The 21,904-nt window shown below is 48.5% G+C and overlaps 1 protein-coding gene across 6 annotated transcripts in view; it reads left to right on the top strand.

Moving 5' to 3' along the window:
- GSE1 (Gse1 coiled-coil protein) overlaps window positions 1-21,904 on the top strand; it is a 167,315-nt gene that overhangs the window by 122,525 nt on the left and 22,886 nt on the right. For 4 of the 6 annotated variants that reach the window (XM_083370802.1, XM_083370803.1, XM_083370804.1 and 1 more), the window contains exons 2-3: window positions 8,203-8,421; window positions 16,861-17,060. In XM_083370802.1, coding sequence (XP_083226928.1) covers window positions 8,203-8,421; window positions 16,861-17,060 — 419 coding nt within the window. Of the gene's footprint in view, window positions 1-6,560; window positions 6,660-8,202; window positions 8,422-16,860; window positions 17,061-21,904 lie in introns of those variants that run through there. The other 2 variants (XM_083370805.1, XM_083370806.1) reach the window with 2 other exon arrangements.

The following is a 21,904-nucleotide window of genomic DNA, read 5'->3' as shown; positions in this document are numbered from 1 at the left end:
TGGTCGAAGAACAATGGGTGTCAGGGATTACCGGAGGCTTATCCACCTTATTTCTGAGCAAAGCTGCCCTCTTTCAAAGCAGCTTTTGGATAGCTGTCACCTGCGAGAATATCTCAAACTCTGCTGGGGTTCTTGTGGGTGGCTGGCTGGCATGGTGGAAAACACAGGCTTGAGCCTATTGACCTACTTGACATTCTTCATTTTGTACACAAGGCACGTCACTCACTTAACTGGAATTATGAGATGGCTGGTTGGGTGGACCTTGAGAGCTTTGCATAGACTTTACAACTCAACTTAAGAAACTATCGTGAAAACAGAGGGATTTGGAGTGTCTGGCAGTCGGAGGGTTTCAGGATTGTGTCAATGGAGTTGATTGACTTCTGTAGGCCTTATTCGTGTTCATATTCAACCCTATAGTTGATGAAACGCTCTGTGTAGTTCTGAAGTTCATTACTTTATTTGGAAGAATATATGCCTATGCAGCTATGTATTTCCAGAACTAAGTCATGTCATGTTGTGAGAATTTAGGTAGTCTTTTCAGTGTGAAGGCATTCATGTTTTGATGAGGGGCTGGGGGAAAAAAGAGACCTACCCTCCCCTTGGGTGATACAAGGAATAATAGAAGCAGGGAGTCGGATGTTTTGCCCAACGCAGGCTTAATTTCTAAAGCTTGAGAAGGTTATGTGTGTGAGTTTCCCACTACACACCACTGATCGAACCCCAAGTTGATAGAAATACTTCCAGTGGTCATCCTGTGGTAAATCAATGCTTGTGGTCCACGCAACTCATAATAAACCTGGACAGCTCTGCAGCAGCGAAGGAATGTGCTTTCTTGATTTGTCTGGTTGGAAAAGCTTCATGTATGTTGTTCTGTACCACAGCGGCAGTACAGCAGCCTGTGGCATCAGAAAAGTCAGGAATTTCAACAAGCAGATGACGAAACCCTGTCAGCTAGAAGCAGATTTAGAAGCTCCTGTCCTTAGGACAAACTCTGAATGAGTAGGAAGGAAAGCCACCAAGCTGGTTTGGCAGGCCTTGGAGGGAGATAGCAAAATAGGGCTTGAGCCTATTCATGGGTGGAGAAAGCCAGCCTCCGACAGTTGAGGTTCCTCACCCAAAGCATGGAACTATGTTTTTCTAGAAAACTTCTATTGCTTAAGATGGAGAGCAGAGGTTACATAACCTATTCCTAGGGTGAACCGATGAAGAAACAGACATTGCATAGAGAGGAAAAGGATTAAATCTTGAAGAAGGTACATCTTTCCACAGCACATAATTAACCTGTAGAGCTCATTATTGTGGTTTATGTGACAGTTAACATGGATGGGTTTAAATGGGGATTGAATAAGCGTTATGGAGTATACGTCTACCGTGAACCCTCTGTGTTGTCTGTGGCTGGACGTGTGATTCAGGTACCAGCGGAAGGCAAACAGTGATGAGAGAGGACTGTATTTCCCATCTCCATCTGACAAGAGTTCCACAATTGGCCTATGTGAGAAATTAAATGTAAGAATAAGATGGGCGTAATCCAACAAGGCTCTTCTTATGAATGTCGACATGTTGGCCAACAGGTCAACCATAAAGACGGTTTCTTTGGAATTCAGAAGGTGAAGAAGAAGGGGGAAAGAAGGTGTTGTTGGGGGCTGCTATTTCATGATCCTCCGTGATGTGCAGTGATGGGTCTACTCATTCCAGCTTGTGTGCCTCATGCATATTGAAGCATCTTGCTTCATTGTCATGGAACCTATTCAGGGAAAGGAAAGCGGTCAGGTTGGCTACCCCAGATTTCCTCCACTCTTACATAAATCCCTGGAATTGCTTTTAGTTTTTTAGTGGTGCTCATCTTCTATCTCCACCCTTCTTTCTCCCCCCGTGCCTGGAGGATGGCTCTCCTTGAGCTGAGCACTTGCGTGATATGGAGATTTACCATCCAGAATTGGAAAAAACCTGTAGACAAATGTATGTATTAGTCGCTTAGGCTGTCACTAGTCATGAAACTCTCGGCAGTGCACAAAATTAGAGCATAAGCTTGTATCGCGTTACAATAAAACCTCCACGGTACAATAAACAAATAATCGAAACAATCAATATTCAGTGTAAAATGGGAGCAGCCTACAAAAACTTAATATGATGGGGTCATCGCCTAATTAAATTTCAAAAGGCCTCAGGAGACACTTGTCTTGACCTGCTTCTGAAGGCCGTCACCGTTGAGGCTGAGAATGTTCTTCCATAGCACCTGGAACCTGATGGAGAAGTAGCTTCTCCTAGTCTCAGTCCTGCTAGAGTCACAGAAGTGAGGGACTATGCACCATATTTTCCAGGTTGTTTGTATTGGAAGGATCAATTATGGTTGGATGTATCATAATACCAAGTTTTGGAGGTCAACGCTTTCAACCAGCCCTTTCAATCTTACCTGAAAACCTCTTGGGACAGCTGTAGTGTATTTGTGTTGCATGGTGCCCGTTAACATATAGGCCACCGCATTTTTTAATCGCTGCACGTTTTGAGTGGGACAGGCAGTCTTTGACTTACAAGCACAATTGTGAACAGATCTTCCATTGCTAAGCCAGTTTAAGTGAGTTGCACCTAATTTTAAGACCTTTTCTGCCCTGGTTGTTAAGGAAATCACTGCAGTTGTTCAGTGAATTGTGCGACCTTAAGCAAATCACCCTTTGACTGTGCTGTCGGGAGGTTGGAAGGGATGGGCTCTCAAATGGCAGCCACATCAACCCTGGGATGTTTCCACTGTTGCAAATACACGTCAGTTGCCAAGCGCCTAAATTTTGATCATGTGACCGTGGGGATGCCACACAATAAGGTGAGTCACTTTTCCCAGTGCTGTAATTTCAAACAGTCACCAAACGATTGGTTGCAACTGGAAGACCACCTGTATGTAGAGGCAGCCCCATTCAGAGGGACTGCAGTAGTCCTGCTGAGCCGTGATAGGAAGCTTGTGTCCCCTTGCAAGCTGCTTTCGCTACAGAGAGGAGGGCCATCTTGTGGGGCTAAGCAAAGTGAAGGAACATCGTGTGCTGTGCTCTGGGTACCTAGGCAGTCAAAAAGGATGGGAACTAACGCTTCCCATTCCCCCCACACATGCCCCCCACCTCCAGGCTAGGCTTGTTCCCAAGGAATGCTAAAGATGCACCTTTGTGGGCACCAGAATTCCTGGGCTGTCCTTGTACACAAACATCTTTTTCCCCTAGTAATAAAAAATTACCCAGAAGGGGTGATTACGGGATTTGGACCTACAGCTGAATTGGAGGAGGGGGCTTGTATCCTGCTGAGCTCTGCTTCCCGAGGTATAATTATCCCAAAGGGGGCTGTCAGGGGGAGAAAGAGGGGGCAGGATTTGGCACTTGAAGAGGGGAAAGCGGGTTGGCAGCCGAGAATTCATCGGAGCTATTAACTGGTAATTACAAAGCACCAAAGTCACAAACTCGGAGCTGGGTGCCTGTGAAGAGCTGGAGATGAAAGCAGAGGTAATTATGGAAGCCACAGGCGGCTGGCTGAGCACTGATAAGTAATGCTTCTTGAGCCATTTATGGGTTGTTGGGAGCTTGCGAGGGGGAGGAACCTGGGGACGGAAGGTAAGGGAGTAGGAGCCGCTGGCTTTCCAGAGAGGCTGGTCGATTTATGCTCAGTGGGGAGAGTCAGAAGCTCTGAGTAACATTATACGTTCCAGCAGGATTACATTGTTAGAAGCAATGTTGCTCAACATTGGCAGCTGGAAGATCTTTGGACTTCAACTCCCAGAATTCCCCAGCTAGCAGAGCTTTCGGTTTCTTTTGTGTTTGTTTTCTTGCAGACGTTTCATAACCCAACTTGGGATCATCCTCAGTGTTAGAAGGGAGTGGGGTTTGTGGGGAGGAAGAGGAGGAGGACGACGACTGTGGGATCCTTGGTACTTTCTGAGCTTGGTTGTTTTCTTGCAGATGTTTCATGACCCAACTAGGGAACATCATCAGTGTTAGAAACAATGAGTGTTGCAGCCGCCAACTTGGAGAGCACATTCTAGACCAGAGCTGTACATAACACAAAGGGGAAAGTGGAAGAGACATTTGGCTGTTCTGAACCTCAGCATGTCCAGCCTTCTTGTGTCTACGTAGAGTTGCGGTTGCATCCAAAGACTCAACGTTGACAAGGTGGCATTCAAAGAGGGAACTGTTTAGGTGAGATGGTTGGATTGAAGAGACACCATGGCTCCCAACATATTCTTCTCCTCCAGCAGCTGGAAGAGAACAGCTGTCTCTTGAATCTTCTTCTCTCTCCAGTCCTCTACTCTTCCTGCTTATGCAGCTTTCACTCCCAGCTGTAGTTCAAATGCATTGACCTGAGCAGAACTGGAAGAGTGCCTTGTTTAGCAGTCACGGGTGTAACGAGGGCAGAGAGGCAGAGGCTGGGTCCCGACAGGCGAGGGCAACTGGTAGAGTTCAGTCCACCCCTTCCCTGACAAGCCCACTTGGATGGCTGAAGCTCTTTTCCAGAGAGGCAGCATATGTTTCTGCACAAAGAAGATTTGGCTCTCAGCCAGCCAGCTTCCCCTCGCCTCTGCCTAAACCCTGGCCAGGCCTTTCTGCTAAGCAGTGACCTCACTTTGATAAATGGCGAATGGATGGGACTTTTTGTCCTTTGTTTTCTGACGGCTCTCTGCGCTGAAGCTCCAAAGGTTTTCTCCTGTTCTTATTGCATATTACCCTGCGCAGCACGACGGTGCCCTCCATGCAAATATCAGATAAAGGAATCTCTCCATTTCCGGCCCAAAGTGACTGCCTTCGTTAATGGCAAGTGAAGCATTAGTACACCAATTTGCAAGGGTCCTGCTCTTTATTGGCCAAATTTATATGGCCGCCCATCTTGCCCGAAGTGATGTACGATCTTGGGTGGTACATGATCAAAAACCAAAGGATGAAGAAGATATTTTGCAAACCCGTTGACACAGCGTGCAGAAAGCATTATTCAGAACGGTTCCAGCTCTACTCCTTTTCCTTTCCTCAAGCTCAGCAACCTGAAGATGTGTGGACCAACTCCCAAGGATTTTGGGAATTGAAGCCCACACATCGTCAAGTTGCTGAGGCTGAGAAACCCTGCTTTAGGGGATATAGAGTTTCCAACGTCTAGGGCAGGGAGAGGGCAAATGGAGCACATTTTCCCACTGTACTTGCTTTGTCCCTTGGCTGGGGGACGGGGAGCCCCCCCACCCCTCATCCTGCAACACAAGCTGAAGAGGGATGCTAATTTTAGCTTTGCTAATGAAGCCATTCGCTGGCAATTCTATTTTAAGTGACCCAGCATCAGCAGTTCCTCTCTCAAAGGCAGGAGACTCTGACATTCCAGAGTAGAAGGAACAGCATCTCCAAGAGGCTGGAGGTTGGGGAAAAGGGGTCAGGGATGATTGATTGGTGCACCCCTCCAGGAGTTTACGATGTCCTCTTCTTGGGATCCCAAGTCTGGAGGTACCTCTGGTCTTCTGAAAGTCCTAAAGGGTGGAACGTAGCCTTTCAATCCTTGGAGAGCTGGAAAGGACCTGGGAGGTCTTCTAGTCCAACCCCCTACTCAAGCAGGAGACCCTTATACCATTTGAGACAAGTGATTGTCCAGTCTCTTTTTAAAAGCCTCCAGTGTTGGAGCACCCACAACGTCCGCTGGTTAATTGTTCTTATTGTTGGGAAAGTTTCTCCTTAATTCCAGGTTGCTTCTCTCCTTGATGACTTTCCATCCATTGTTTCTTGTCTTGCCTTCTGTTGCTTTGGAAAATGGGTGGACCCCCCTCTTCTTTGTGGCAGCCCCTCAAATACTGGAAGACTGCTATCCTGCCACCCCTGTTCCTTCTTTTCCCTAGACTAGCCATAGCCAATTCCTACAACTGTTCTTCATATGTTTTAATCTCCAGGCTCTTAATTTTACCCAAGTCCGCATCTATCTGATCTTGGCCTTGGGAAGGTGGGAACCTCTCTCGTGACCTGGGCTGGCTGGCACATCCTCGGCCTCCCAAACTTTCTTTCCAAAAATCAAAGTCTGGCTTTCTTGGGCTCACTCTGGTTTCTTTTCCTACCTTGTCAACAGATGGAAGACCCGTCGCCTCCCTTCGGGCTGCGGCTGTGTCAGCCTTTTTTATTTCCTTAACCCAGTTCTTCACAGGAGGCCTGAATCCATTGTTCCCCGGGCAGTCACCCCCTCACTTCCCCCCCCTTGCTTCGGGGACATTCTCTGGAAAGGATTTGGCCTCTGAAGGGAGATTGCTGGCAGCCAAAAGAAAAAAGTAATCCAAGAAAAGAGAGTGAGACAGACGGAGAAAGAGAAAAAGAAAGGGGGGGGGGAGAGAGAGAGACTCTCTTGCCTGGGGCTGAAATCCTGCAAACAGTTTTCTTTCCTCTTTTATTTTTATTTATTTATTGTGTTTCTGGTTAGGCTGTTGTTTCATCTTGGGCATTTTTCTTGATTTGACTGGAAAAGTAGGGGGAAATTTTTTCTTGCTGCAAGAAGCCTGCCACCTGAAGAAAAAGACATTTAATTTGTTTAAACAAATTATTTATTGAATTATTATTTATTGCCACCCATCTCATAGCAAACGACTCTGAGTAGCAAAAGACACGCTGGGATTCCGCCCGCCTGAAATCCTTTGTGAGTAGAGCAGTGGTGTCCGTCCTGCTGGGCAGGTACAAATAGTTCTCAACGTGCCACCCTTTGTTTAGTGACCGTTCAAAGTTAAAATGGTGCTGAAAAAAGTGACTTAGGACCGTTTTTCACACTTATGATTGTCGTAGAATCCCCCTAGTCCAGGGCTAGGCAACCTTGGCCCCTTCATGACGCGTGGACTTCAACTCCCAGAATTCCTGAGCCAGCATGGCTCAGATTGGAAACCTCTCCCTTTCCCCTCAGCGTGGCTGGCTCAGGAATTCTGGGAGTTGAAGTCCACGAGTCATAAAAGAGCCCACGTTGCCTAGCCCTGCCCTTGTCACACAATCGAAATTGGAATGTGTGGCAACTGTATCTGTGACAGTTGGAATGGGGAAGCCAGATTCAGCCGGCAACTTAACAAATGCAGCCGTTCGCTTAACAATTGTCCAAGAAAGGTTGTAAAATGGGCTCAAACTGACTTCACCACTGTCTTGCTTAGCCATGGTATTGAGGGATACCCATAATTCCAGAGGTGGTGGGAGGAAGGCCACAGGATACTGGTGAGGTGGTGGGAGATGATGGATGGACCTCAGTGCCCTGTGAGTGTGGCTAGTCTCCCTGCACAACTGAGGTTGGCATTTTTGTTCCGCATCCCCTGTTGGACTGGACCTAAGGCATCGTTTTTTGGTAGATGGTGAGGCAGGTTGTGAAAGGGTTTCCACAAATTCGTGGGTTTTCTCTGAAATCATTGATGCGGCCAAGGAAATCCTTGGGGGTCGCAATAGCTTGGACATGTTTCTGATAGCTTGAAGAAATGAGCAGAGAGGCGTCTTGCTTCCTTGTAGGCTTGTGGTGTCATATGTGAAAAAGGCAGGGTGTATGCATGTTTGTGCAGCTTCATAGGAGTTCAATGAACACTCTCCTTCCTGGAGACCACCATGCTCTGAAAGGCTGGGTTAAGGGGTGATGGACACGACGACCTGAGTTCTGCAGATGGAAGCATAAGAGATCCCAGAGACTTTTTCGATCTACTCTAGCAAAGCAGCTTATTGGAAGAGTCCATTTTCTGGCAAGATGGGGGGCAAACAGTGTCCTAGAAGTTAAGTGGGTATGGCCAGGACAGGCATCTCCTGGACTGTCCCATCCCAGATATTGGTGCTTTGTTTTCCACACAAGTTGGGGGAGGGAGCTTTTTCCTTTCTAAACTGTGGTCCTCCAGGTTTTCCTTTATAAAATGCCTAGAACAGACCTTCTCAACCTTGGGAACTTTAAGACACATGGATGTCAACTCCCAGAATTCCTGGAGGTGAAATCCATGCGTCTTAAAAGTGCCAAGGGTGGGCAACCCGGATACAGAAGTTTCCTGGAAAGTCAATGCAGAATTATTTGGGCAGCCAAGAGGGCATCTTTCCGCCTCTCCTTCTTGTTCTTCGCTCCTTCCTCTCCATGTGGATCTTCAGCACCTGGTTAGCTCCTCTTGGGGTGTGTGTGTGTTGTGTGTGTGTGTGTGTGTGTGTGTGTATGATGTGAGTGTGATGCCTTTTCTTCCAGTGATGTGGATTCTTTTTCTCGTTGTTTCAGGCATGAGCCATGAGCCAAAGTCACCCTCTCTAGGAATGCTTTCAACCGCCACCCGGACCACCGCCACCGTCAGCCCCCTGACCCCTTCTCCTATCAATGGCGCCCTCGTGCCCAGTGGCAGTCCGGCAGCCAACAGCACTTTACAAGTCCAAGCTGTGCCCTCCTCCAGCTTTGCCGCCGCCTTGCGCAAACTAGCCAAACAGGCTGAGGAACCCAGAGGTAAGAGAGGGAAGTTGGTGGTCCGTTGGGTTCGGAGATAAGAGGGGTACGCCAGCCAAGCAGGGCAAGCAACTTCAGTAGAGACAGGAGGCATCCCAGCCCCTTCCCAATCTCAGTATCTCAAAGGATCTAGCCCACAAAGTCTCACCAGCTTTCTTGTTCCTCCTTACTCTTGCAAGTCCTCCACGTTCACAAATGATACAATTTCTATTGCTGGCGTCATTGAAAGGTGAATAGCCAAAGGTGCCCTTGAAATATGTTATTGATTTATTTACTTACTAAATATATACAACGGTAGCATTTAGGCTTATATATCACCCCCCCCCCGGCACTTTACAGCACTTCCTGGGCGGTTCACCATGTAAACCTTATTTGCATCTTGCCCCCTGGGTCCTCAGTTTATTGACCCTGGAAGGATGGAAGGCTGAGCCAACCTTGAGACCCATCAGGATCGAACTCCTGGCTGCGGGCAGAGTTTGCCTGCTATGCTATCTTTGAACCACTGCACCAACAGGGCTAAGTGTGTCTGCCCCCTCGAGACACAGTGCCCATGAAAGACATTCTTCCCATTTCTCCCAAAGGGAAGGGCCAGAGGCTGAGGACCCTTGGGGACCTCCTCAGCCGGACTTCTTGCACCTCTGAAGACAGAGAGGGATAGAAATGCCGCGTCCTTCTAGAAGGACATCCGGTGCGCCAGTGCCTAATTCTGGAAGGAGGAAATTGCTAGTTCAGGACTCCGCCATCGCCAGCAGCGGCACCGTTTTTGCAGAGCAAGGCTGGCTGCTTCTCCAGCCCCATCATTTGCGGAGCCAGTCAGGTCTCCTCCTGGCAGTGTTCTCCTCCCCCGTCACTCCTTCCTCCCTGCTCAAACGCTTGTTTTATTTTTAGCCATTGAATTCTCTTCTCTCCCCCGCCGCTTGATGGGCTAATGTCTTTCCTCGGCATTGTGTCTCGAGGGGGCAGTTTAAAAATTCAATTCAGACAGAGTAATCCAAATGCCATATCATTTGTTGTACCCCCAGAGAAAGTCTGTAGTGAGCAGAGGAAAAGAATTTGTCCTTTCCCCTGCAAATATAGGTCTCATTGCCGCTGCCATGCTTCAGTGAAATTTTATTTTTCCTCGGGCTCCTAAATCTGTTCTTTCACCATCCAAAGCTCCTCCGCTAAATAAGAAAGTCGGCTGCTGCTGGGTGCCAGGATGGCGAAACGCACATCTGAATATTTTGCTCTTTAATGGGCTATTTAACTGGGGCCCCGTTGAAGGTAGGAGCCAGCAGGAAGAGATGGGGATGGAAGTCAGCGGAGCAGCAGAGAAGCTTGCTGGGGGGGGGAACAAAAGGAGGAGGAGGAGAAAGAAGGAAAAGAGGGGAGGAAGAGGAAGAGGAGAAGAAGTAAGAGAAGGAGAAGAGGGGAGGAAGAGGTGAGAAGAAGGGAAGGAGGGGGAGGGGAGAGGGAGGAGGAGAAGAAGGAGAAGAAGAAACTGCAATTTAGATAGGAGGGATAGAGAAAAGAGAGACAAAGAATAATTTAATCTAGGAAACAGGAGGAGGAGGAGGAGGAGGAGGAGGAGGAGGAGGAGGAGGAGGAGGAGAAGAAGAAGAAGAAGAAGAAGAAGAAGAAGAAGAAGAAGAAGAAGAAGAAGAAGAAGAAGAAGAAGAAGAAGAAGAAGAAGAAGAAGAAGAAGAAGAAGAAGAAGAAGAAGAAGAAGAAGAAGAAGAGTTTAATCTAGTCCGGGCTAGAACTACAAGTCAGAGTTCTCTTTCTGTTTAAATCTTCATTTGCCTTGACCTTTGAAAGCAAAGGTGTCTCTTCCTCTGGAGGAGAGGCAAAAGCAGCCCCCACCTTAGAGGAGAACACCTAGAAAGCTGCTCGGCAGCCGGGCAGATGCTCCCTGAGGTCCCACGTTGAAAGGCAACTTGCTACCCAAGACGGGTTCTCTCTGGAGGCAGCAGCCTTGAGTGACGGATCTTTGGCACGGAGGGTCCCTGTCTTTATTGCTGAGCAGCTGTTCCTCTGCAAATAAAAAAAGGGGGGGGGTGGGGGGAGCCCAGCCCAGTCTGATGGCAAATGCCCACGTTCCCTTTAAGAACTGTCAGGCTCTGTGAAGGTAAAGGACGGCCTTTGTTTCCCCCTCTTGAGGTGCAGATAGGAGTGGAGCAGAAGAACCAAGGTGCCTCCTTCGGACCTCGGGCAGCTTCACACCCAGATTCCCAAGGCTAACAGGAAGGAAAGCTGCCTATGACCAGACCCTTATGGAAGGATGGGGTGGATTAATAGCTTTTTGGCTCTCTCTAAAAGTTGGGGAGGGGGACTGGGGAGCCAGGAAATTTCACCTGGTGGGCCTGCTGCATTGCTTTGGAGAGCAAAAAGTCCTGTGTAGGCCAGCAGCAGCCAGAGGCTTCATCTCCTTAAGAGCCCGGAGTCAACAGATGGCTTTCCCAGCAGGAGAAGGATGAAATGAAATTGTTCTTCCTGGCTCTGTTAAAATCCACGGCTTGCGGTTGCCAGCTCAAGGCCCCTTTGAAGGGGGGGGGCTCCTGACCCCCATCGGGAATTCCCCACCACCCCTCTACCTTCTGCACAGCATCTCGCCGACTCTTTTGGTATCCTAGATCCCGTAGTGGCTGCTTTGTTATGCCACCAGGTCTGTTCCTTTCGGAGGCGTCTTTCTTCCCACAGAGGCTTCCTTGTGTGTTGCAATTATCCAAATTGGAGTTGAGAGTCAATGAAGAATGGCTGGAATGCAGCCCTGGGTCTTTGCTTGCAGGTGAGCAAATTTGTGCTCTTAAGACGAGCCAAAGGCAACTTTCCCAGAGCAGGAAACAACTTGGAGGCTTTTGAGGATTCGATGCAGCTTGTGAAAGAGGAGGAGGGCTGGTGGTTACTCTCACCTTTGCAGCGTAATAGCCAAAACAGCAATTTTGTTTCTCCCCCCCCCCCCCCATGGAAGCAATTTCTCTAGGGGCCTGCTCTGCTATATAGATTCATCCCATATGCTCAGCTTAGGGCTCGGAGCAATTCTGAATAACAGAATAACAGAGTTGGAAGGGGCCTTGGAGGTCTTCTAGTCTAACCCTCTGCTCAAGGAGGAGGCCCTGTGCCATTCTAGACAAATGGCTGTCCAGTCTCTTCTTGAAAACCTCCAGTGATGGAGCACCTACAAGGTCTGGAGGCAAGCCGTTCCACTGATTAATTGTTCTCGCTGTCAGGAAGTTTCTCTTTAGTTCCAGGTTGCTTCTCTCCTTGATGAGTTCCCATCCGTTGCTTATTCTCCTGCCTTCAGGTGCTTTGGAGAACAGGTTGACTCCCTCTTCTTTGGGGCAGCCCCTCAAATATTGGAAGACCGCTATCATGTCACCCCTGGTCCTTTTAGCCTCCCAGCCTTCCTGATGGCTTTGCCTCTCCTGGAATTGAGGTTGTAGGCAAGACAAGTTGCAAAGCAGCTGAATGTTTCCAGCCTCTCCCTCAAAGGAAGGCTGAAGCAGGCCGAGCTAATCAGACACTTAAATGCTACGAGCAGCCGAGGAAAAGAGGCAGAAAATGTATTATTGTGGGGGAAATTACCGGTCCTTTCTTCAGAGAGTGTTAATCATCCGAGTACGGCCTCCCTCCTTTTCTCTTCTCCCTAAAGGAGAAATCAATTTGCGAAATGCTATAGATTAGAAGATGTTTCACCTCTTCTTCTCTCATCTTTCTGTTCCCTCCCCAATTTTCCCCACCGTGAAGTGTAGCCTTCCCCATCCCTTTTCTCCCTCCCCTCTCCCGCTGCTGACTGCGTAGCCCATCAAAAGCCACATTACAGGATTTGGACATTGATTTCCTGAGGTGGGCCTGCCTTCCTCCAGCCCCCCACCCACCCACTCTCTCTCCCTCCCTCCCCCTTCCCGGTGCCGTAATTTCCCCTTTGCAAGCTATATACAAATATCTACCCCAGCAAGATTTGGTTGGAAATGCGGGGGGGGGGGGAAGAAAAACGGAGGAAAGCTTTTCTTCTTTGTGGATTTAGATGTAATGGCGGTATGATTTGATGGCCAGAAAAAGAAAAAAAAAAGGAAGAATCTCTTTTTCGGTCTACTGTGCCTCTGTGGGTTCTGGCGATGGTTCAATCTAGGGCTTTTTAAGGCAGGATTATGAAGAGCGGGAAGCAGCGAAGGAGAGGCAGAAAGAGTGAAATTTGAAAAGAATTGATGGAAAGGCACATGGTTGAGTGACAGGGCTGTTTTGTGCACGGTATCAAGCCGGGTTAAATGTCTTGGTGAAAGGCCGATCCAGAAGCTGCGTTTTCAGGTGCTAATCCAGGGATAATAACTTGACATATTGAAGAGAGAGCTCGGGACTGGTGGAGACTATTTGGCTATTATTTGGGGCGGGGTGGTGCTGGTGTCTCCCTAGTTAACTTTCTCTTTTTTTTATTGAAAAGTTTTACAAAATTTAAAAAACAGAGGCTGGGAAACCAAAGGCCAGAAGGTCTATGGAGATTCTCCGTCCTCCAGGTCACGGTTGTCCCAAAGGTGCTTTTTCAAGAGGCTTTGTTGTTTTTCTTTGAAGACCTTTTGCTTCTTCTCCAAGAAGCCTCTTCAGCTCTTGATTCTTTCATTGAGAAGCTGGAGCTGTAAATTTATCCCACATGGTTCTGAGAAGATCAGAAAGAGATCTAGAAAACCACCCAGAGCCCAACTGAGCATAGAAAGGCCACCCTCCCCTTGAGACAGGAATATTGTGTCTCTTGCTCGGTAGGCAACACAACTGGCGTGTGGATCCAAGGCAAGGCACAGCCTCCTCCTTGCAAATCCATTCTCTTTCATCTCCCAAGAGAGGCGAGCGGAGCTTCTGAAGCAGCCAGGAGAGGGATGTGCCTTGGTGCATCTGGTTAGTTAGCATGGAGCCTTTTCGGAAACAGGAAGCTGCTTAACATATTTAGTGATATCAAATGGATATTAATTGAGTTCAAAGTGGCTGTGTGTGTATTTCTGCCTAGATTGGTGGTGGGGGGGGAGGGAATGTGTCAGCGCTGTATTGGTCCCTCAGAATAAGATGGTGGGACAACCTGCCAGTTGGGTAGATTCTAGAAAACACAAGTACAGGGAGTCCTTGAGCTAATGGCCGCAGTTGAGCTTGGCTTGGCTCCGTCTTCCCTGCCTTAGCCTCACTTGCTGATCCTAAAGGTAAAGGTAAAGGTTCCCCCGCACATGCGTGCTAGTCGTTTCCGACTCTAGGGGCCGGTGCTCATCTCCGTTTCAAAGCCAAAGAGCCAGCACTTGTCCGAGGACGTCTCCGTGGTCATGTGGCCGGCATGACTAGACGCCAAAGGCGCACGGAACGCTGTTACCTTCCCACCGTAGTGGTCCCTATTTTTCTACTTGCATTTTTACGTGCTTTCGAACTGCTAGGTTGGCAGAAGCTGGGACGAGTAACAGGCGCTCACTCTGTTACGCGGCACTCGGGATTCGACCCGCCAAACTGCTGACCTTCTGATCGACAAGCTCAGCGTCCTAACCCACTGAGCCACCGCGTCCCTTTTTGCTGATCCTAGCAAGCAGGAAATTAAAAATTTCAAAGGAAAATGTACCTTATCCAGCAGCCTCTGGGAAGAACATTCCCTGGTCCTTCTCCCAGATGGAGCTTAATTGTCTCCTTTATGTTTGGCTCCAGGAATTGACATGGCATGTATCTAAGGGCAGGGATTTAATAAAAGCTGTATTTCTTGCTTCGGATAATCAATCAGTCAACCAGAATAGAACTGGAAGGAGCCTTGGAGGTCTTCTAGTCCAACCCCCTGCTCAGGCAGGAGACCCGATCCCATTTCAGATAAGTGGCTGTCCAGTCTCTTCTTAAAAACCTCCATTGATGAAGCACCCACAACTTCTGACAACTTCAGGGGTGGGAAGAAAGGTTCTACAGTCCAACGGCATCTCATGGACCTTGTTTTGAGGGCCACTCTGAACAATTCTGAGGCCACCAAATTCAACCCACTTGGTCCAGAGCTGACAGAAAAGACTCTGGAGGAATAAGATCTCCTCCTCCTCCTCCTCCTCCTCATCCCTTGCCCCATGGTCCCAGCCCAGAGATCCATATATGGATTGACTTCTCCTGGAAGCACCTGGATTTTGGAAAGATGTTCCTTCTTCAAAAGGAGGGGCATTGGGGCCGAATGTGAGCAGCCACATTTGCAGATGGCAAGCTTCAGCAGGTTCAGATCCATGCTGGGTCTTGTTCACTCTCCCCCCCCCTTGTTTCCCCTCCCCCCCTGCCTGTGTGACTTCGGAGGGTCTCAGCTGTTAATTACCTTTGCCTGTCAGCCTTGCCTGCTAATCTGCTATCAGTGAATGGAAAGTAGGAGGTCAAATAACAAAGGTGATGGTGCCACACGGTGCCTCTTGTCATCTCCAAGCCCAGATTACTTTCACTGAATAACTCCTGGCTGAATACCGCCAGTTAATTATAACGATCACAAACCCTCCCTTTTTCCAAGCCACACAGTGAGAATTAAGGGTTCTGAAGTAAGACTTTAGCTTCATTAATTGCCCGCTTCTTTGTGATGGTATTGACTGATAAGGCTCTTGGTGGTGAGTAATGGCTTCCCAGCTCAAAGGGGATTAAGGCTGCTAATTGTTGTCAGCCTCGCACTGACAAGATAGACTTTGGTGGGTGTCAAATCCATATCTGCGGCTTCCTTTGTCAAGAGCCAGCAGCATCAGTGCTCTCCAGGAGGAAGGTAGGGTGCCAGAGCCAGGGAATAATGAATAAAGCACCATAGCCACCATCAGTAGAAGGTTGAGGGGTCTTCCTCTGCTGCCTTCAAGAGAGTAACCCTTGTCTTTCAAATGCAGATGGACTGCTGAATCTTGACTTGATGGGTTTGTTCTCCTATGTTGTGCCATGTGTTTTGGGACAACCATGACCTGAATGACTCAGAATCTCCATAGACATAAGTCATTTTGCCCCCCCTCTCTCTCTCTCCCTTTCTCTCCCACCCACCTCCCTATCTACTCTATCACTCTCTCTCTCTTTGTCTGTCCATCCATCCATCCATCCATCCATCCATCCATCCATCCATCCATCTATCCATCCAAATGTTTTCTGGAAAACAGGAGGACATGACCACTTTTCCACCAGCTTTGTTTAGATGGTTGACCGTTCCCCTCATTGGACCAGGTCATCTCCGGTCATCTGCCACTAACTCCTCCAAGTGTTTCATTTCTTGAAGATCCAGCCAGTGTTTTGCAAACTAGAACTTGGCATGTCCTGGAAATGTCCAGGGACATTGGAGTTGAGTACAAAGGCATTCATTCTTAAGAAGGTACATACGTGGGATGATGAAAGAACCGGTTTTGTGACTCATTTGTCATTCCTTGCTCTGTAGGAGAGTCATCTTTCGTTAACTCTCAGCTCTCCTCTGCTTCAGTGCCTCATATCTGTCCACCCAGAGAATTCCTTGAAATACATTGTTTTCTTTGCAGTAGGCTTGTCCAGAAGTACCCACAGAAATTTCACAGGAGAGTCCTCATTGGCATCCTGATAGTATTTCTGCAACAACCATCATCTTCTCTATACGTGTCCTTCTCGGCTGTAACTCCAAGGTGGATGTACTTCAGATTCATCCATTGTTTTCTGCAAATCATGGTTAAGTCTTGCCAAAGGCTTTTTTTTTTAAAAAAGAGGGTTTATTCTGTTTATCCAAAATCTCATCTCTTTCAGTAACAGAGGAGATACCAACTCTAGATTGTGATGCTCTACTGGGATGCTAAGAGAGATGTCTGTATCCTACCGGTAGTAGTAACTTCTGCTGTGGTGTTTGGGAAGCATTTCCATTCCATTTCCATCTGGCCGTCTTTTCCCTTTCCCGGCGGAAGCCGTTTTCTTTTGCCAAACGTTACGGAATCTAAGCTGGAGGCCTGTTAAGTCTGGGCAGCAGTCTGGATTCACACTGGAAAGAGGGTTTTGGAACTCCAGGGCATCTGTTGGCACCTTCTTTGAGGAGCTGCTGGCAGAAACTGCTTGAGTCCTCCTGGAACACCACTTCTGCTCAGAACCCAGATCACAGCAGAGGCCTGATGACCGTGGAGCAGGATCAGCCAATAGCTTTTGATGCCTCTGAACCCGTGTTTGGAAGATGTTCTTGCGGGGCAGTTTTTGAGAAGGTTTTGGGTCTTGCTCTTGTAACTAGTAACTCGGGGGTCCTCGGTGGTCTCTGAGCTTGCTTGCTTTCTTGCAGACGTTTCATTACCCAAACTAGGTAAGATCATCAGTCCTATACTAACTAGCATTGATGATGTTACCTAGTTTTGGGTAGTGAAACATCTGCAAGAAAACAGGCAAGGTCAGAGAGCACCGAGGACCCCTGATTTTTGACCCTGAGCTACAAATACTCTCCTCCATTGGAGACTATTCACTGCATCAGCTCTTCCTTCCTAATGCATCTCTTTCTCTGGATTTTAGGGTCTTCGATAAGCAGCGAATCGTCTCCAGTTTCCTCGCCAGCCACCAATCACAGCTCTCCGGCGAGCACGCCCAAGCGAGGACCCATGGGGCCTCTCATCGTTCCTCCAGGAGGGCACAGTGTGCCGAACACGCCTCCGGTGGTCACCATTGCACCAACCAAAACTGTGAACGGCGTCTGGAGAAGTGAAGGACGACAGGTGAGCCCCCCCCCGCTCCAAAAAGGCCCCTCTTGGGAGAGGACTGGAGTGTTGGCTTTGTTTGGAAGGGAGAGGGAAAAGGTGGGAAAGAAAGGGCGATGAAGAGCATGCAGGAGAAGTGACGCCCAAAGTTTATGGGAAGCCATAAGCTAGATTTGTGCAAAGCTTCCCCGACAAAATATAACTTATCCCTCAGTTCTAGCAAATACTTCTCAGTTTTTCTCTTACTATTCTGTGAATTATAAACCTTTCCCCTATGTCGAACGAAGACATTTGATCCGGGCAGACCAACCAAGTGCATGGAGCAGAGATTTTAACTCAGGAACATGAGAATGCAAAGGAAACCTTTGCTTGCAACGGAAGGGATAGACAGATAGTAAATATGAAAACTTGCACTGGTCTTGGAAATAACCTTCGGAGCCAGGAGGCCCCTTGCACTACATCACACACCCGGAGGGCCGGTGTTGGCCTGCTCTTGTTCAGCTTCAGATTGGGTCAGTCTTTCTAACCATCAAATACAAGCCCTGAATATGGAAGAAATCCAGGCTCATCCCTGTGACGACTGTTATTGGCCGTTATCCTCTTAAGGACTCCCACGAAGGAGAGAAGATACTTTCTGTGCAACAGTCAATGATCACTCTCTAGGTAACCTTGCTAAGCACATTGGTTTGTGCTTAAATTGTAAGCCGCCCTGAGTCTTCGGAGAAGGGCGGGATATAAATGGGATTAAAATTAAAATTAAAAATTAAAACCATTTTCTAATCATGTGAAAGGCCTTTTAATATTGCCCCGAACATTCAACCCAATGGCATTGTCCCGTAAGTTAGTTAATGTTATTTGGGCCTTTCAGATAACCCAAAGCAAGAAATTACTCTCTTCTTGCTGATAGACCTTTAAAGCGATGGTGTCCCCCTTCCTTTTTCTTCTTCTCTGTTTCCTTCACTGTTTTCTCCTAGGGCTTCAGGGCCCACAGAAGGAACGAGGGTCAAAAATCTTCTGGAACTAGGCTGACTTCATAGCTCTCCCCTCCCAGGTTTCCATCTGTCTCGGCTCACAGCATCTCCTCTGGCCACAGCTATTGAAGTGGGGAGCGGAGGCGCTGGCTGTGGGCTGGATTCAGAACAAAGGCTTCCTGTTTCTTCTTTCTATCCCCAAAGGTTTATTGATTGTCTAGCAGAGCCAAAGCAGCCCCTTGAACACCTGGTACAGCGTGCCTCGACCTGATGCCCTCTTAATGCGCCGGGTTAACCGCTCTGGACTGACTAGAGAGGCTGAGCATTGGGTAGCGACACATCTGGAGGGACACCAGATTGCAGAAGCCTAATTTAAGGCAACAAAGCACATCGTGTATTTATGGCAGAGGTTCCCAGCTGGGAGAAGACAACACCAGCCTACCCCGTGTTTTGGATTAAGCAACAAGTAGAGCATAATAGCTTCTCTCATCCGTGCAGACACACACCCCGTCCTCTGAGGTTTCTTCCCGCATCGGGCCAGACTGTCTGGCTATATTTGCTGCTTGCAATTTTTTTTGCCTCCTTCCCTCTTACTCTCTTGCAGACAGTAGCAAAGAGCTGGAGCATTTGCTAATTAAGAATCATTGTTGGTGGTTATCCTTCCCTTGTATTTTACCCGGTTTCCCAGTGGGATCACAGCACTTGGAAATACTAATTAAACCACAAAGAGAAAAGGAGGGGGGAGGGGAAGAGAGAGCCGTCTCCCCAGTTGCTTGTGAGCCTACAGATGATGCCCCAGCAGAGAAACAAACACACACAAAATACACACACGCACACACTGAGAGAGAGAGAGAGAGAGAGAGAGAGAGCTTTGATCTCGTTGAAATGAAAAGGTAGCCTTCTCAGGCCTGGTTTGCAAAAATGATGAGGGGAAGAATGGATGAATGAAATGCAATATCCTGAACTGAATAGACTGGGATGAATATTCAGATACCCTGAGTCTTTTCGCTGCAACAGGATATTGGGCAGGCAGAAAGAAGCCAAAGAACCTCTGCTTAGCTGTGGTCTCTTTGGGGTTGACCCTCGGAGACCCCCTGGGCATCCAGGGCACCGGGTGGATTTAAAGCCATCACCATCCGTTGCCACCATCCGTTCCTTGGGTTTTCCTGAGCTTTTGAAGCCCGAATCCATCTCTCCAGCCCTCCGTGTCTCTTCAGGCAGCGGCAAGCCAGCATTCTCGTCTGGTCCCCCCCTCCGTCGCCCCCATCGCTTTGACGAGGCGGAGTCTCCCTCCTCCCCACGTTTGGCCCTCTCTTCCTCCTCTCCTGCCAAAACCCATCACTTCAGATGGAAGCTCTCTGCCCCTGGAATGGGCCCTCACCCTGGAGAGGAGGCGATAATTTATCTGCTCCAACAATTTGAAGCTAATGAAGCCCTAATGCCACCAGGGAGCGCTCTGCGGAGGAGCGGGAGCTGACTCAACGGATGCTGCGAGCCATCCATCCTCGTAGAGAGCTTTGATGGAAGCCTTCGCTCTTTCTCTCTTTCTGGGGGGGGGGGGCTGGGGAGAGGAGGGCGCCTGGTCAAAGGAGAAGGGGGTAGGGGGAGGGGAGGAGGGGAAGAGAAAGGCTCCTGAAAGGCTCAAATCAGTGGCCGATGCCCATCCATTAGAGGCGAGACGTTACCGAGAGATCAAGCAGTCTTTGAACGGCTGGGTGGAATGAAGAATGCTCTATCTTAAAGCTAATAGGCCATGTCTCGTGGCCTCGCTGGCAGAGATTGCCCAGGGGGAATGACGGATGGCGCTCCTTGTCTCAGCCCCGCCCTGCTCACCCCCTTCTTCCCACCCCGTGGAGGCGCATCTCAAGCTACAGCAGAGACACAGCGGGAAAGGCTTCTCCTTGCCTTGCTGGGAGCTGATCCTGCCTTCTCGCCCAGCCCAGCCCAGCTCCATCTTCCAGGGCCTCAAATGGCTTCTTTGCCTCGTGGAGACTAATGCCTCTTCTCCCCCACGACAGCTGGTCGTCTTCGCTAGTAGCTTTCCAGGATCCCCACAAGACATTTCTCTCTATTGGAAGCAAAGGGGCGATGGGAAAAAAAAATCTCAGAATTTTGCCCATGGAAGGATTATTCCAGTGGCATAAAACAAGGGAGCAAAAAACCACAAAGTTGGAAGGGATCTTAGAAGCCACCTAGTCTGGCCTCCTGCACCTGGCAGGATCCTCCTGTAGTGTCTCTCTGACAGTGGATCTCCAAGCGTGTTTCATGACCGACAAGAAAGGGGAACCTGTCACTTCATGAAGTAGCCCATGTCGTTGACTTAGAGGTCATATCATTGGCAAGGGCCTCCTGACCTTCAACCTGTAAATCTTCCTTGTAAATCTAACCCACTGCTTCTGATAGCACCCTGCTCCCGGCACTGTGGGACAGTCTTTAAGAAGTTATTCGATAACTTCTTTCTCATCTCCCCTCAAGTCTTCTCCTCTGGAGTCTAAGTATGCCCAGATCCTTAAAATGTTCCTCATGGTTTCCAGGCCCCTCATCATCTTGGTAGCACCTCTGCAAACCTGCTCCACTTTGCCATTGCCCTTCTGAGGCTGTGCTGCCCAGAACCAGACACCTACCAGGGCATGTGAGAGTGGATCGATGTCCCATTAGCTGGACACGACACCCTTGCTAAGATAATGTTTGCCTTTTAGCAGCTGCATCACACTATTGACTCGTGTTTAACCTGAGGTCACAAGGAGACCCCTAGTCCCTTTCCCAGGCTCTGTGGTCAAGCCAAGTCTTCATCTCGTGCTTCGATCTTTTCATTTTTTTATATTCAGACTCACAACTTGACATTTCCCCCTGGTTAAAGTCCATCCTTTTCATTTCTGCCCATTGCTCCAGCCTGTCGAGATCTTTCTGAGTCCTCTTCCTTTCTTCTACAGTTTGAGTCATCCCTCCTGGCTTTGTATCTTCTGCAGATTTGATAAATGTCCCCTCAAGTCCCTCATTATGTCATTGATAAGAATGGTGACCGGCAGAAGACCCTCTGGCCCTCCACTTGATCCTGTCTTCCAAGCCATCATGGACCCATTAATGAGCTGTGGTCATCCAACCATCCTTCAGTCCATCTCATAAGAGTCTCCTCTAGGCTATTTTTAATCATTATATTGAGGAACATCTGTCGAAAGACTGTTGAAGGCTGTGCTAAGGTCCAGGCACGCTATACTGACAGTTTTGGCCAATCTACTAAGCGAGTTACTCTGTTGAAGCAGGAGTAAGTTGGTTGGTTGGCACAGTGAGCTTAGGCTGGGTCTTGCTAATAATAGCTCCCACCCTTTGGAAATGATCTCTTGTAGAATTATGTTCCCTGCCCACCCTCCTTCAGGCACGGTTGGCCACTGTTGATTTCTGCCCTGAATTTGGTGTTGTTTCTTCTGTGCCGCCAATGAAATGCTTGACTAACTTGTTTATTTTATGGCCACCATCAAAAGGTTGTGGAGTGGTATTTGCTGTGCTGTAGCAGTGTCCTCAGGCATTGGTGTCTTCGTGGAATGATTAATGGCCCCAGGGAACAAAGCTGCTAGTAAATCTTCAAGGCTAGATAAAACACAGTTCGTCCCCTTCCTCTCCCCACCCCACCCACCTTCCTCTTTACAGCCCAGCTTGGCAGATGAGGGTCATGCTGCCCAATCTCTTCTTAAAAACCTCCAGTGATGGAGCACCTACAGCTTCTGGAGGCAAGTTGTTCCACTGACTAATTGTTCTGTCAGGAAATTTCTCCTTAGTTCTAGTTTGCTTCTCTCCTTGACTAGTTTCCATTCATTGTTTCTTGTCTTGCCTTGGAGAATAGGTTGACCTGCTCTTTTTTGTGGCAGCCCCTCAAATATTGGAACACTGCTG

Source organism: Vipera ursinii (assembly GCF_947247035.1).
Source record: "Vipera ursinii genome assembly, chromosome: 10".
NCBI lineage: Eukaryota > Metazoa > Chordata > Lepidosauria > Squamata > Viperidae > Vipera > Vipera ursinii.
Note: the sequence above shows the minus strand (reverse complement) of the source record. Positions and strands in the feature narration are given on the sequence as shown.